The 12,052-nt window shown below is 47.9% G+C and overlaps 1 protein-coding gene across 8 annotated transcripts in view; it reads right to left on the bottom strand.

Annotated features, from left to right (window-relative positions):
* The window catches only part of IGSF5 (immunoglobulin superfamily member 5), a 48,739-nt gene that overhangs the window by 30,882 nt on the left and 5,805 nt on the right, over positions 1-12,052 (bottom strand). For all 8 annotated transcript variants that reach the window (XM_024758126.1, XM_024758125.1, XM_024758124.1 and 5 more), the window contains exons 2-3: positions 8,599-8,674; positions 1,393-1,710 (exon numbers count right to left, since the gene is read on the bottom strand). In XM_024758126.1, coding sequence (XP_024613894.1) covers positions 1,393-1,710; positions 8,599-8,662 — 382 coding nt within the window. In that variant the 5' untranslated portion in view covers positions 8,663-8,674. The remainder of the gene's footprint in view (positions 1-1,392; positions 1,711-8,598; positions 8,675-12,052) is intronic.

The following is a 12,052-nucleotide window of genomic DNA, read 5'->3' as shown; positions in this document are numbered from 1 at the left end:
GGTAGGTAACTGATGAAAACAAAACCAGAACTCATATCTTTGGTTCCTTGTCCTGTGTTCTTTCCTTTATACCACACATTATTAGAATAATAATTTGGTCATGCAAACTAAGCCAATAATCCAGGTAGCTTCACAGAATCACTTATTTAGAGAATATCATTGTGCCCCTAATTAAACCACACAAAATTAAAGACACATAAAAGTAAAGATATAACAATTTGACTAAATTAAAAAATGCAAGTAGAAATAAGTAGGCATGTAACTCCACTGAACGTTATCAAATTTGATTTGATAGCAATATGAATATAGACCAAATCATTGGAAATTTCTCCTAAACAAACTAATAAACAGGCATAAGAAAAAATTTCAAAGACACAATGTAGTCTGTTAAAAGAAATGCTGCTATAGAAATCAGGAACTCTAAAAGCTCCAATGCATCTACAAATGGTACATAATTACATTTTTAAGGAATGCAAAATGATTAAACTTTGATAAAGATGTTCTGAATCCTTGTATCCTTTTTTTTTCACTAAGTAACATAATCTTCAGCACCTGAAAATTACCTTTGATCCCGCAACTGCCCTGTGATGAAAATGAATACATGATAAAAGGAAAGATAAGTTATCCATTATTATAAATTTTGTTTACTCTTTTATTTTCTCTAAAAGACTTGGTAGGGCTTAGTGAACACACACCTTTGATTATAAGAACCACTGTGGGCAGGAAGAGTAATAGATTAGGAAAATTCAGCTGGAAAGAGGAAAAAGTTAAAGCATGATCCAAAGTTGATAAATGATGTCAGGCAAAAAAATAGAGTCAAGTATACGAAAAGCTAGAAAAAGGACAATGATCGTCAACTCTCTCTCTAAATCAAAGACAAGTGACTGCAACTGGCCCCAGAATTCCAGGATGTACTTCCAGAAAAGTTATTAGTACTGAAATTGGTCAGCTGAAAAAGTGATAAAAGCTGTCTTTAATAGTCTTAATAAGAAAAAAAGGAAAGGAAAGGGAAAGGAAGGAAAAGGAAGAGGAAAGGGAGAGAAGCAGAAAGAAAGAAAGTAGAAAGACAGTCAGTGAGGATGGAAGGAGAGAAATAAACACCTAAAAACAACAAACACTAGTCAGTTCAGAATAGCTCTAAGCAAACCAGCTGAAGGCAAGTCCACATATGAAAGAAGGAAGGAAGGCTAGGAAGAAGGGAGAGGGGGAGGGAGCATGGTGATAAGTAACAAAATATCCATCAGTTCAGAATAATTCTAAGCATAGCACCAACTGAAGTTCGACCCTATATGTCCCCATATACGACATGAACTTCAGAAGGTCCCTTCCAGCCCCCTGGCATTTAACCCAGTGAACTCCAAATGCTCCCATTGGAGTCACCTGCACACACACCTTGGACAGAAAGAAAGGCAGATCCATCCCGGTCACTGTTCTGGAGGCTGCATTTGATTTGCCCTGCATCACTGAGTTGTACGTTGTGGATTATCATCTCAGAGATGAAGTTACTGCCCTCTTCATAACTCATGGCGGTGAAGCGGTCGTTGGTGATGATGGGCTCCGTGGGCGTGATGCTCAGAACCACCGTGCCTTTCAGAGCCCACATGATGAGCTTCCAGCCCTGCGAGATGGTGCAGTTGAAGCGAGCCTCCGAGCCCTTCAGCGCCGTGACATTCTTGGGACCCTCTATGATTTCATTACTGGATCCACAAGCTAAAAGACAACCAGTTTTTCAAGGTGGTGAGGGGATGACTACAGAAGTCGACTGTACAATGTAGCACTTCTGTGTACCAGTTGTGGCCACTGGGTGACCATCCCGTGGCTCAGATTCCATGTCCTACTGGTCTCAGTACCAGGTTTCCCAGTAGCTCAGGAGCTTCCAGTGGACAGGAAGCCACACCCATGCCCTCCTTTCCATGGCCCTCTCCCCAGTCCACAGTCCACGGAACTCCCAGTGGGATTGGGACTGGAGGGAGCAGTGTCCCTCCTCCACCTCCTGCCGGATGTTACCTTAAGTATCTGACCCCAGCCTGTCCAGAGAGCGACTACTAGCCTAGCTCTGTGACTTCAGGCAAGTTTTTCAGCCTCACCATGAAGTGAGAATTTTCCTCCCAGTGAAGTGGGAAGGACGTGTGATTTCCACCTCAGAGGAAATCCCAAGGCTCAAAGGGGGAAGTGGAAAGGAGCTTCTCTTTGCATAGAGAGTGGAGACCCCAGGTTGCCGTGACCATGGTCCACTGCATGCCCCCTGCACCTTAGGATGGAACTGTCACTAGTGCCACACCCCACTTCCTAAGGACGAGAAGAGATACGTGGAGGAGACACAGAGAGGGAAAACACATAGAAGGATGTAGGAGAATGTGATCCCTCAAGGAGAACCCTGTGGGGATGTAAAGGATGCAAGAGAGTGGGATCCCTCAATGACAACACTGGGGGGATGCATTTGACAGCCTCGTAGAGAGTCTTAGAGCATCTAGTGTTGTTTAAAACTCCAGCGGGTGGGCAGGTAGTTCTAGAGCATAATACTGTGAACTCCAGAGTCCTGCCTCACTGGGAAAGTTTTCACACTTCTCCTTGACTACTCCCCTCACTGCACAACAGGGACACTAGTACTGAAACCCAGCAGAATGCTACAGGGCCTTCCCAGAGACAGGCCCTCCCCTCCCCTATCCCTCTTGCCTCTTGTTTGTATAAAACCTTTAACCTCTTAGACCTTCCCTGAGTTCCAAATAGCAAATTTAACCAGAGAAGTGAGAAAATGCAGGAAAAAAGGAAAACAGTCAAACGAGACAAAATAATAATAGTTTAGCCATAAAACAAGGTCAAGGACACTTAGCTCCTCCTCCAGGGCTACAGATAATATCCTGAGCCATATTCTTGAGCTGTTTTGCAGATACTGAAACCCCCACCAGGTGAAAGAAGTTAAGCACATGCTGACCACAAGCACATAGACTCCAGACCAGTTGGAACCAGAAGGCTGATGATGTTAACTCCTGAAATACTACCCTGTTATCTCTCCACTAACTAACCAGAAGAATGTCCATGAGCTGTTCATGAGCCCCATGACCCCCTCCCTCACACTGCTTTTTAAAGCCCTTCCCTGAAAGCTATCAGGGAGTCTGGGTCTTTAGAGCATTAGCTGCCTGTTTTCCTTGTTTGGTGCTTGGAATAAACGCTGCACCTTCCTTCACCACAACCTCATGTCAGTAGATTGGCTTGGCTGCGTGTTGCGCAAGTGGACCCAAGGTTGGTTAAAAGTACCACAGCAACTAGTTTTAGGAACCAAATGAGATGATCCACATAAAGCCCTTAACATGACCCTCAAGCACTCAGTAAGCAGTCACTACTATGTGACGTACAAGACAAACCAAGAAAATCATAGAGGAAAGTAAAATGTTTCCTTCAGACTTCTCACAACATTCTACCTTTTGCTCACCAGATACACTCTGACGCTGGTTTTAACTGGAATGACATCTCCTAACTGGCCTTCCCCAAGGAGGGCATCAAGACCTCTCCGGCTCATGGGAACTCAGTCAGAAACACTCAAGATGGAGTGTGTTCTGCACCTGAAGAACTCAAGAAATCTTTTGGCCATTTAGGACTGATTTTCTTATCACCCCAGAAGAGCGAATTGGTGGTCAGAGTTTTCCTAGACTTTCCCATATTTGTAATAATAATTCAAAGTAGAACTTACAGAACAATTGATAATCTCCAAGATTTCTCATCTGTTACCTCTTACATTTTAATGCTGAGGAAATCAAGACCAGCAACGCCTCAGGACCTGTGATCACAGTGGTGGGGCTGAGACGCAAACTCAGCCCTTCCCACTCTGAATTTTCCCTCTTTCCCACTCTTTGCCCTCTGATCTCACTCAGAGTTTATAGTAAAAAGACCCCCCAACAGCCCACACTCTTGGTTTCTTCTCAGTCACGCCTGCCACCATCAGTAAGACTACATGTTCCAGGGACTTCCCTGGCTGTCCAGTGGTTAAGACTTCACCTTCCAATGCAGGGTGTACAGGTTCAACCCCTAGTCGAGAGCTAAGCTCTCACATGCCTCACAGCCGAAAAAACCAAAACATAAAACAGAAGCAATATTGTAACAAATTCAATAAAGACTTTAAAAATGGCCCACATCAAAAAAATCTTAAAAAAAAAAACAAGACTACATGTTTCTATCACCTTCCAGAGTGATATGAACCCTGCAGGTCCACCAGGCAGCCCCCATCCACACTGGGTGCCCCCAGATAACTGCAGCCCCTCTTTCCTTCCAATCTTATAAGGTCAAATTGTAAGGCAGGTTCTAAAAGAACCTGAAAGATTTCTGGGAAGGAACCTCCCCACCAGACACGCATTAACACATTGACACTCACCTGAGTACCCAGAATGCACTGCAGGGATGGTGCCCACAGCAGGGCCAGGTCAATGGGAGAGAATGGGATGTACAGTGTCTCTGAGACCTGTAGGACTGGGTCAACTAGGAGATCCCAGGCTCCAAAGAGGCAGAACTGAAGGAAGGTCAGAATTAACTAGGACTAATCCTGTTTGGGGGTAAACATGATCACTATTCTTTGTTTTGCCTCTGGGCATGATAGAAAGAGAGAGAAAGTATGACCCTTAATAACCACTCAAATTGGGTATTCTCCCTTACCCTTGGGCACATCTTTCTGATCCAAGGATCCCTCTGATCTGGGATTTTTAAAAAAGGTGAAAAAGCCTGAAGAAGGGAAGGCAGAAATGATTCCCCAGGGAAGCCACAGCCTCTGTGCCAACTTGGCTCTTTCCACGAGCCCTGAATTGCATCTCAAAAAAAAAGCTCAAAGGAAAGTAACAGCCAAATCTACACCCCGAGGAAGAAAAGACGAGACGTGCCCTCATACTCCACACCGTAATAACGACATCTTTCCCACCTCGGACTCGGGTGCATGGGAGTAGGTTGAACACAGCCCACGGGTCTGGGTGCTGGGAGCACAGGGGCGGTGAGACCAGGGCTTGCCCGGCCAGCTGCTCCATCCAGGACACTCCAGCAGAATAAGCAAAGCATCTGAAACCCTGGTTCCATCACTTCCTGGTGCCGGGTAGGATATTCACTCCAAAACACTGTTCACTCCAAGCCAGTCTTTAAATTCCCTGCAGACTGCACATGGGAGCAAGAATGCACCAGGTTCAGACCTTACTGGGCAGCTCAGGAGGTGGGAGCTTGGGAGGGACCTGGACCAAATGGAAACTCTTCCACTTTGAACTTGGCCTTTAAATTAAACAGGCGGCATCAAATCCTAATCACTAAACTCCCCTGACGTCATTGCCTGCGATCCTTGCTGCCGCCATGAGTAAACTCTCCTCCAGCTCTGCCTTGTGACTCAGAAGCTCTATTTCCGGTAACGTGAGGCCCTGGAATCTCACTGCTCTCTCACCTGCATCCTATCAGCTGTGGTGTGTGTAACTTGCCCCACACAGGACAAATATGAGAAAATTGTAAATAAGACCTTTCATCAAACAGTCCGCTTTCCCCTTTGCTCTCCCTTTCACTTTGTAGAGCAAAGGGCCAAACCAGGGGCAGAGCCACGGGAACGATGAGTGTCCCCGCACCCACCTCGGCCACCAGCTACGGTGATCACCCAACACCGGGTCCTCCCTTGCAGGAGATGATCAACTTGCAAGATGCTCATTCATGCCAACACCCTCCAATTCCACATCCAGGGCTTCAGCCCCACCCCCCCTTGCTTTCCTCCTGCCTTGCAAATCCCGCTCCACCAGGCATCTCCGTGTAAATGGCTGGCTGCCACGCAGGACTGAGAAGGTTCTCTTCTACTCATTGTGTCCTAACAGCTGCAAAACTGAAATCACTCACACAGTAGCATGTGGGCCAGCTTCCTGGCCCCTCCCAATCCTCTGCAGATAGATCCTAAACATAAGTATCATTCTTCTGCAACTGCTTCTTCTCAGCTCCCTGGAGTAGCAGCCAGGCATCTCCCTGGCGTGTGGGGCACAGAGGGTCTGCACCCACTAACCCCTCTACTCTTCCACTTACTTCTTCTCCAGCTTCCCTCCTGCACCTGTAGACCCCTCACCTGCTCCCATCTCTTACTTAACATTGGAAATGAACAGACAAGCAGACAATTAAAAGCAGAAGGGAGAAAGGGAAATAAAGCAGAGGGCAGTAGAAGGGAAGTGCCCAGGTAAGACAGCTCCAATGGAGAAAATGGTAGTCAAAACACATCGGGGACTGGGAGCATCAGAAGGAAACTGGCAAGTGAGGGAGGGGGTCCCGAGGTGTATCAGAGCTGCCCCCCATGTCCCGCTGACCATAGCAGGAGGTGCCATCATCACCATTGTGCCACCGCCATCACCCAAGACTGCGCTCTCCACGGGGCAGCCAGATGGGTCTTCTCAACATGCCTATGTGACCAGGTACCCTTTCCAACCTCCCACCCCAATACCCCAGACTTTGTTTAAAATATTTCCATCCTTTAGGATACAGACCAGATCACCCTTAACACTACCATACCTTAAGACCCTTCTTAGTCTCACATCAATGTCCTCTCCAACTTCATTTTGCCCCAGACTCCGCCCTCTGCCCACCAGACCATCTTCAACTTATCCAACTCACCAACTCTTTCTGGCCCAAGGGCCTTTGCACAGGCAGTGACTGCCTGAAGAACTAGTCTCGCTTACTCCTCAGCTCCCAGCCAAGTTGTCTCCTCCTCAGGAAGCTTTCCCAGACCACCCTGTGCAGGTCAAATTATCCATAACAGACTTTCGGATGAGTGAAGCAATTGTCATGGTGGTGATTTTGTATTGATTTTTCTATCAATTGATGTCTAAGCTCTTTGTTAGCAGAGACTGCACCTGGGTTTGCTCATCCCAGTGCCTGTACCTAAATGGCATGTAAGAAGATCCCAGTGAATATTCACCGAGTGAACAAATAACCCATCACGCTAGGAGCCAGGTGGACAGGCGAGGGCTGGCAGGAGTCCTTTGGGGGCACGTGGAGGTTGTCCTCAGCTATTCAAAGCCATTGGAGGTGTCTCTACCCGACACTTTCCATGATGAAGCATCCTAGGAGTTCAGGCTTTTGCAATGGACCCCATCCCCCAAAGGGCTCTAGGATTACCCATAATCCTCTCCCCTCCTGGAATAGCTATCTCCAGACCTCAACCCAAGCCATCCCTGCCTTCAAAACAGTACTTCAGGAAAAATAGCTCAGAAAAATTGTAGACGCAGAGTTCATCAGTTTCCCGCCAAGCTGTCGGAAGAGATTTTTACCGCCATGGCTGAGACAGCCACGTTGGAGCCATATCTCTAAAATGTGTGCTGAGTCTGGTTTGCTAACCGCATGAGTCCCTACACAAGCAGGGAAAATGTTTTCCTCTCCACCCTGCAAACAAATGCATATCAAGCACCTACTAAACGCTTAGCACCACGTACTAGAAGGCACGGGCTTCCAAACATCTTTGCCCCTAAATACATGTTAACACCACAGCCTGGTTCCCTTGGCTTAATGTGTAAACACATCCAAAACCAAAATTTGTAAAACAGTCCTGACTGCACATTACACACTCTGATCATTCCTATACTATTTTATTCTGTTTTATTTTTTCAAGCTGTCGTGAATGGAGTTAAAAAAAAAGAAAAAAAACTATTATCTAGCCCTCTGAAACAGAGTTTATAGGTGTGTAAAGTATAAAGCAAGCAAAACTTATCTACGCAACTAAAAGTCAGAATAAGCATCACTTTGGTGGGGGGGGGGCTGAAGAAAGCATTTGTGAAGTGTTCTTGGGCTCATCGTTGATACACAAAGGTGCTCAGTTTGTAAAATTTCATCAAGTTGTACCTTTACGACTTGTGCACTTTTCTGTATGTATATTATTCTTCAATACAGTGCCTTAAAATCCCTGAAGTAAGAATACCCTGAGGACTTTAAAACCCAGCTAGGAAAACAAGACAAACACACCAGACGGAAGCCATGAAATCAAGACAAGACATAGTCAAAAGAAGGCTGGCATACAAACTCCTGTTACCCTAAGCACCCGGGGGTCTGCACACTCCATCTCCTGCAACGCGGAATCTGATCCAGAGACCCTGGCCTGGGGCACCTGGAATCTATTCCCACTGATACTCTGGGAAAGTTCCAGGATGAGGAGGGACTGTCGGGAGGACTGGGAAGTCTCACAGGCAATGGGCCCCTCACTCTGCCAACAGTGGGAGATGTGGGGTTATCACCGAGAAAACTGCAAGGCCAGGAAGGCTTCAGGGAGGAGGTGATGCCCAAGTCAGGTCTTCCTCGAAGACCAGGTAGAAATGGAAGGGGAGAATATCCAGGCGGGGGAATGGGATGCTTCAACAAGAGCAATGAACTTGGGAAGGTACCCAAGCAGGGACCCCTGGAGGAGGACTGGTGGGCTCTTGAGCACCTGAAGGACCCTTCCGGAGTGAGGCCGGCGCAGCAGGAAATGGAGGGGGTGGGGTGGAGGGGACCCAACAGGAAGAGCCGAAGGCAGAATCTGCTGGCAGCCACGCGCCCCCGTGGCCTCCTCCGAGCCCCTCCCGCCCACTCCGGGTGGATGCCCGGGAGCGTGCCAGCCAGCTCCGCGGTCCCTACCTGCCAGCCCAGCCAGGACGACCAGCGCGGCCAGGATGCCTCGGCAGCGGCCCGCATCTCGCATGCTCCTCCACACCTGGGAAAGCAAAGCGGGCAGGTCACAGCCTGTCTCCATCCAGAGGCGCATGGGGACCCTCCCAGCTCGTGTGTTTCCCTGGAGAGATAAGTCAGCCTGTCCAGTGGCACCAGCCTCATCTTGGAACTTGTTAGAAAGGCAAATTCTCGGGCCCACCCCAGACCTGCTGGATTAGAAGCTTTGGGGGGCAAGCTCAGAAATCTGCCTAAAGTTAAACATTGTACCGATTCCTGTAGGCGCTCCCGTGTGAGAATCAGTGTATCCAGCGATCTTCCTCCCAAGCCCATGTACAAGTCGTGGGGAGCACGCGCTGTACCACGACCTCAATCAGGATGCTTTAATCACTGAGGAAAAAAATCCTGCCCACAGCAAGCGTACATTAGCAAAGGGAAGACAGACCGCAAAAGGAGGGACTAGATCATAAGCTTATTAGGTGGTAAGGGGTATGGAGACAAATAGAAGAGAGCAGTGTGTGTGAGGGGGTGTGTGTTTGGTGGGCTGGCTGGTGCTTCGAATACAGACGTCAGAGAAAGGCTCCCAAGAAGGTGCCCAGTGAACAGGGAAGGCCGTGAGGCAACCGGCACATGGGTATGTACAGAAGAGCTTCCCAGGCAAAACAGCAGGTGCAAAGACCCTGGGGTGGGACCGTGCCTGGCACTTTTGGGGAACCGTAGAGGGGACTCTGGGGCTGGGACAGGAGAGAGGTCAGGGTAGACCAAGTAAGACCTTCCTGGCCCCTTGGTAGGACCCAGGGATCCTGTCATGTACATCTCTCAGCCCTTCCTTTGTTCTTTGATAAACCTCTTCCTCACTCTCCATCCCTGCATTTTTGTTTTTTTCCTTCTCCTTGGGACAGGCCTATCCGGGGCAGCCACCAGCGCTGCTTAGAGCACGTATGTTAAACCTCCCACTGAACATATCATGAACTGTCTACAAAAACACCGGCTCAGGCTTCCCTGGTGGCGCAATGGTTGAGAGTCCGCCTGCCGATGCAGGGGACGCGGGTTCGTGCCCCGGTCCGGGAAGATCCCACATGCCGCGGAGCAGCTGGGCCCGTGAGCCATGGCCGCTGAGCCTGCGCATCCGGAGCCTGTGCTCCGCAACGGGAGAGGCCACAACAGTGAGAGGCCCGCGTATCACACACACACACAAAAAAAAACACAGGCTCCTCAACCCAGGAAGGGGTTTCTTAATTTCACACATCCTTAGCACAGCGACCCGAGCCGCGGGGAGTTTTCACTTTGGCTTTGGCCTCCACATGGATTTCACAGCTCCGCTGGCGGGGGAACATCCCTTCCCCCCAAATCAGGGGGCAGGGTTCCCTAAGCGAGCCCGCGCGGGATTCTGCGATGAGCTGCCACACACCCCCCCAGGCTCCATATCGTCATCTCTAACAGGACATAGGCCACCACAACCCACAAGCCGAAATACAATAACTGAAATAGACACAGGTAAGAGCTGCCTCGCCTGCTCCCTCAGAGAGCACCTCATACAAGCTGCTGAATCAAATAGAGTGGGGTGTGAGGGAGCGGCGATGCCCGGCCCGTGACCCCACTTTACATGTAAGTGCAGCACGGGGAGCTCACAGCTCACGAGCAGGAACGTGGGGTTTCTGTCTCCGTTTTCTGATGTCTTTGGAAAGCAAAATTCAGCCTGTATAGTAAACCATAATTGCTCGTGTGTGTAATATAAGGGTCCCAGCATCCGTGCTGCAGGACCTTCCCACCAAGCAACTCAGCTCCTGACATCATCTAAAAAAGACTCAGTAAATCCCTACAAATACGCCTTGATACCAAGCTGTCCAGCAGCTGAACACAAACCAAACTGAAATCATGGATCCCAGATGGATCCAAGATCCCAAATTAGCAAGCGCCAAATAAATCATTTACTAATTTTCAAGGTTCGAGGAACACAAGTGGACCAGTCAATCGCTCTACGAGTCACCTAGAAATCTAGGCTCAAGAGGAAGATGGAGGAGAGATTGAGCTGCCGAGTTATAAAAGTCACACGTTTTCCTGAAAGCAATAAATGTGAAGTGTGGACCCAGCATGACTGAAACTGCAGCATAAGCTTACGGTCCACTAGGAAAGGCTTCTAGTCACTGATTGTCTAGTCAGCCAGGCTGCAGACTAGCACCAGATTACTTAACTCGCTTATTCTCTGTGTGACAGAATGAGTCCATTTCTAAGAGCCCAGCAGAACCCCCCGGGCGGGGGCACATGGGAACGCCCCGAGTGCTACAGGAACCCAGACGTGGATCTTGAGGGGACGGTATTTTTTGAAGGGTGTGTACAGGAAGGAACTGTCACCAAATTGATTCCAAGTTGTACCTGAACTCAGTTTGCTTTATTTAAAGGAAGGCTATGCCAGGTAATTTGCAAGTTCATATCTCTATGGAGTAGATTTTACTTCTCTTTCATTTTGTTACAGAAGACTTGGTTTATCTACTTTTAGTTGAAAAACTGCAAAGTCTTTCAAAAATCTTAAATCTTATTAAATTGCATTGAAACAGAAATAGAGTTACAGATGTAGAAAATAAACTTATGGTTACCAGGGGGGAGGGATAAATTGGGAGACTGGGATTGACATATACACACTACCATATATAAAATAGATAACTAATAGGGACCTACTGTATAGCACAGGGAACTTTACTCAATACTCTGTAATGACCTATACGGGAAAAGAATCTTAAAAAGAGTGGATATCTGTATAACAGATTCACTTTGCTGTACACCTGAAACTAACACAACATTGTAAATCAGCTACGCCCCCATGAAAATATTTTTGAAAATTGCATCAAGACAGGATTTAAATCACAACCACTTCCTACTGCCCAGGCAAGGCAGAAACACTCAGGAGACCCGTCTGCACCCACCAAGCTGGTTATCTCAGGAAGAAAGTTGACAGATGAGATCATTTCACTTATTTACCCCCACACACAAACCCTTATGTCTGCGTTTTTGGAAAAAGCTTGAAATCATAAAATCCAGAGGCTGCAGACATCCTGTTTTTAAACATCAGCATAAATCCTAAACCCCAAAACAGGTAGGACGGAGGGAATTTAAATGCACACAAGGGGCTCTCCACAAACCTCTATGTGCACATACAAAGGCACCAGGGTCCCTCCTCCACCCCAGTACCCCAACTCTGGGCGCCCCCGCATTCGGAGGTGCCTTGGCCCTGCCTGCCAGGCGTGGGTAGTCTTAGAACTTCCAGAGGTTTAGAGCAATTTCCTTTCCATCAGGCCTCTCATTGGGGAAGAATAAATGGCATTTAAAGTCTGTCCAATGAATAACGGGAGTGCCAGGAATTTTCCAGCCTTTGAATCCAGACCTTCCAAATTCCAGCGAGTCTCGGCGCTTTCAACATTCGGAG

Source organism: Neophocaena asiaeorientalis, unplaced genomic scaffold (genome assembly GCF_003031525.2).
Source record: "Neophocaena asiaeorientalis asiaeorientalis breed wild unplaced genomic scaffold, Neophocaena_asiaeorientalis_V1.1 scaffold45, whole genome shotgun sequence".
NCBI lineage: Eukaryota > Metazoa > Chordata > Mammalia > Artiodactyla > Phocoenidae > Neophocaena > Neophocaena asiaeorientalis.
Note: the sequence above shows the minus strand (reverse complement) of the source record. Positions and strands in the feature narration are given on the sequence as shown.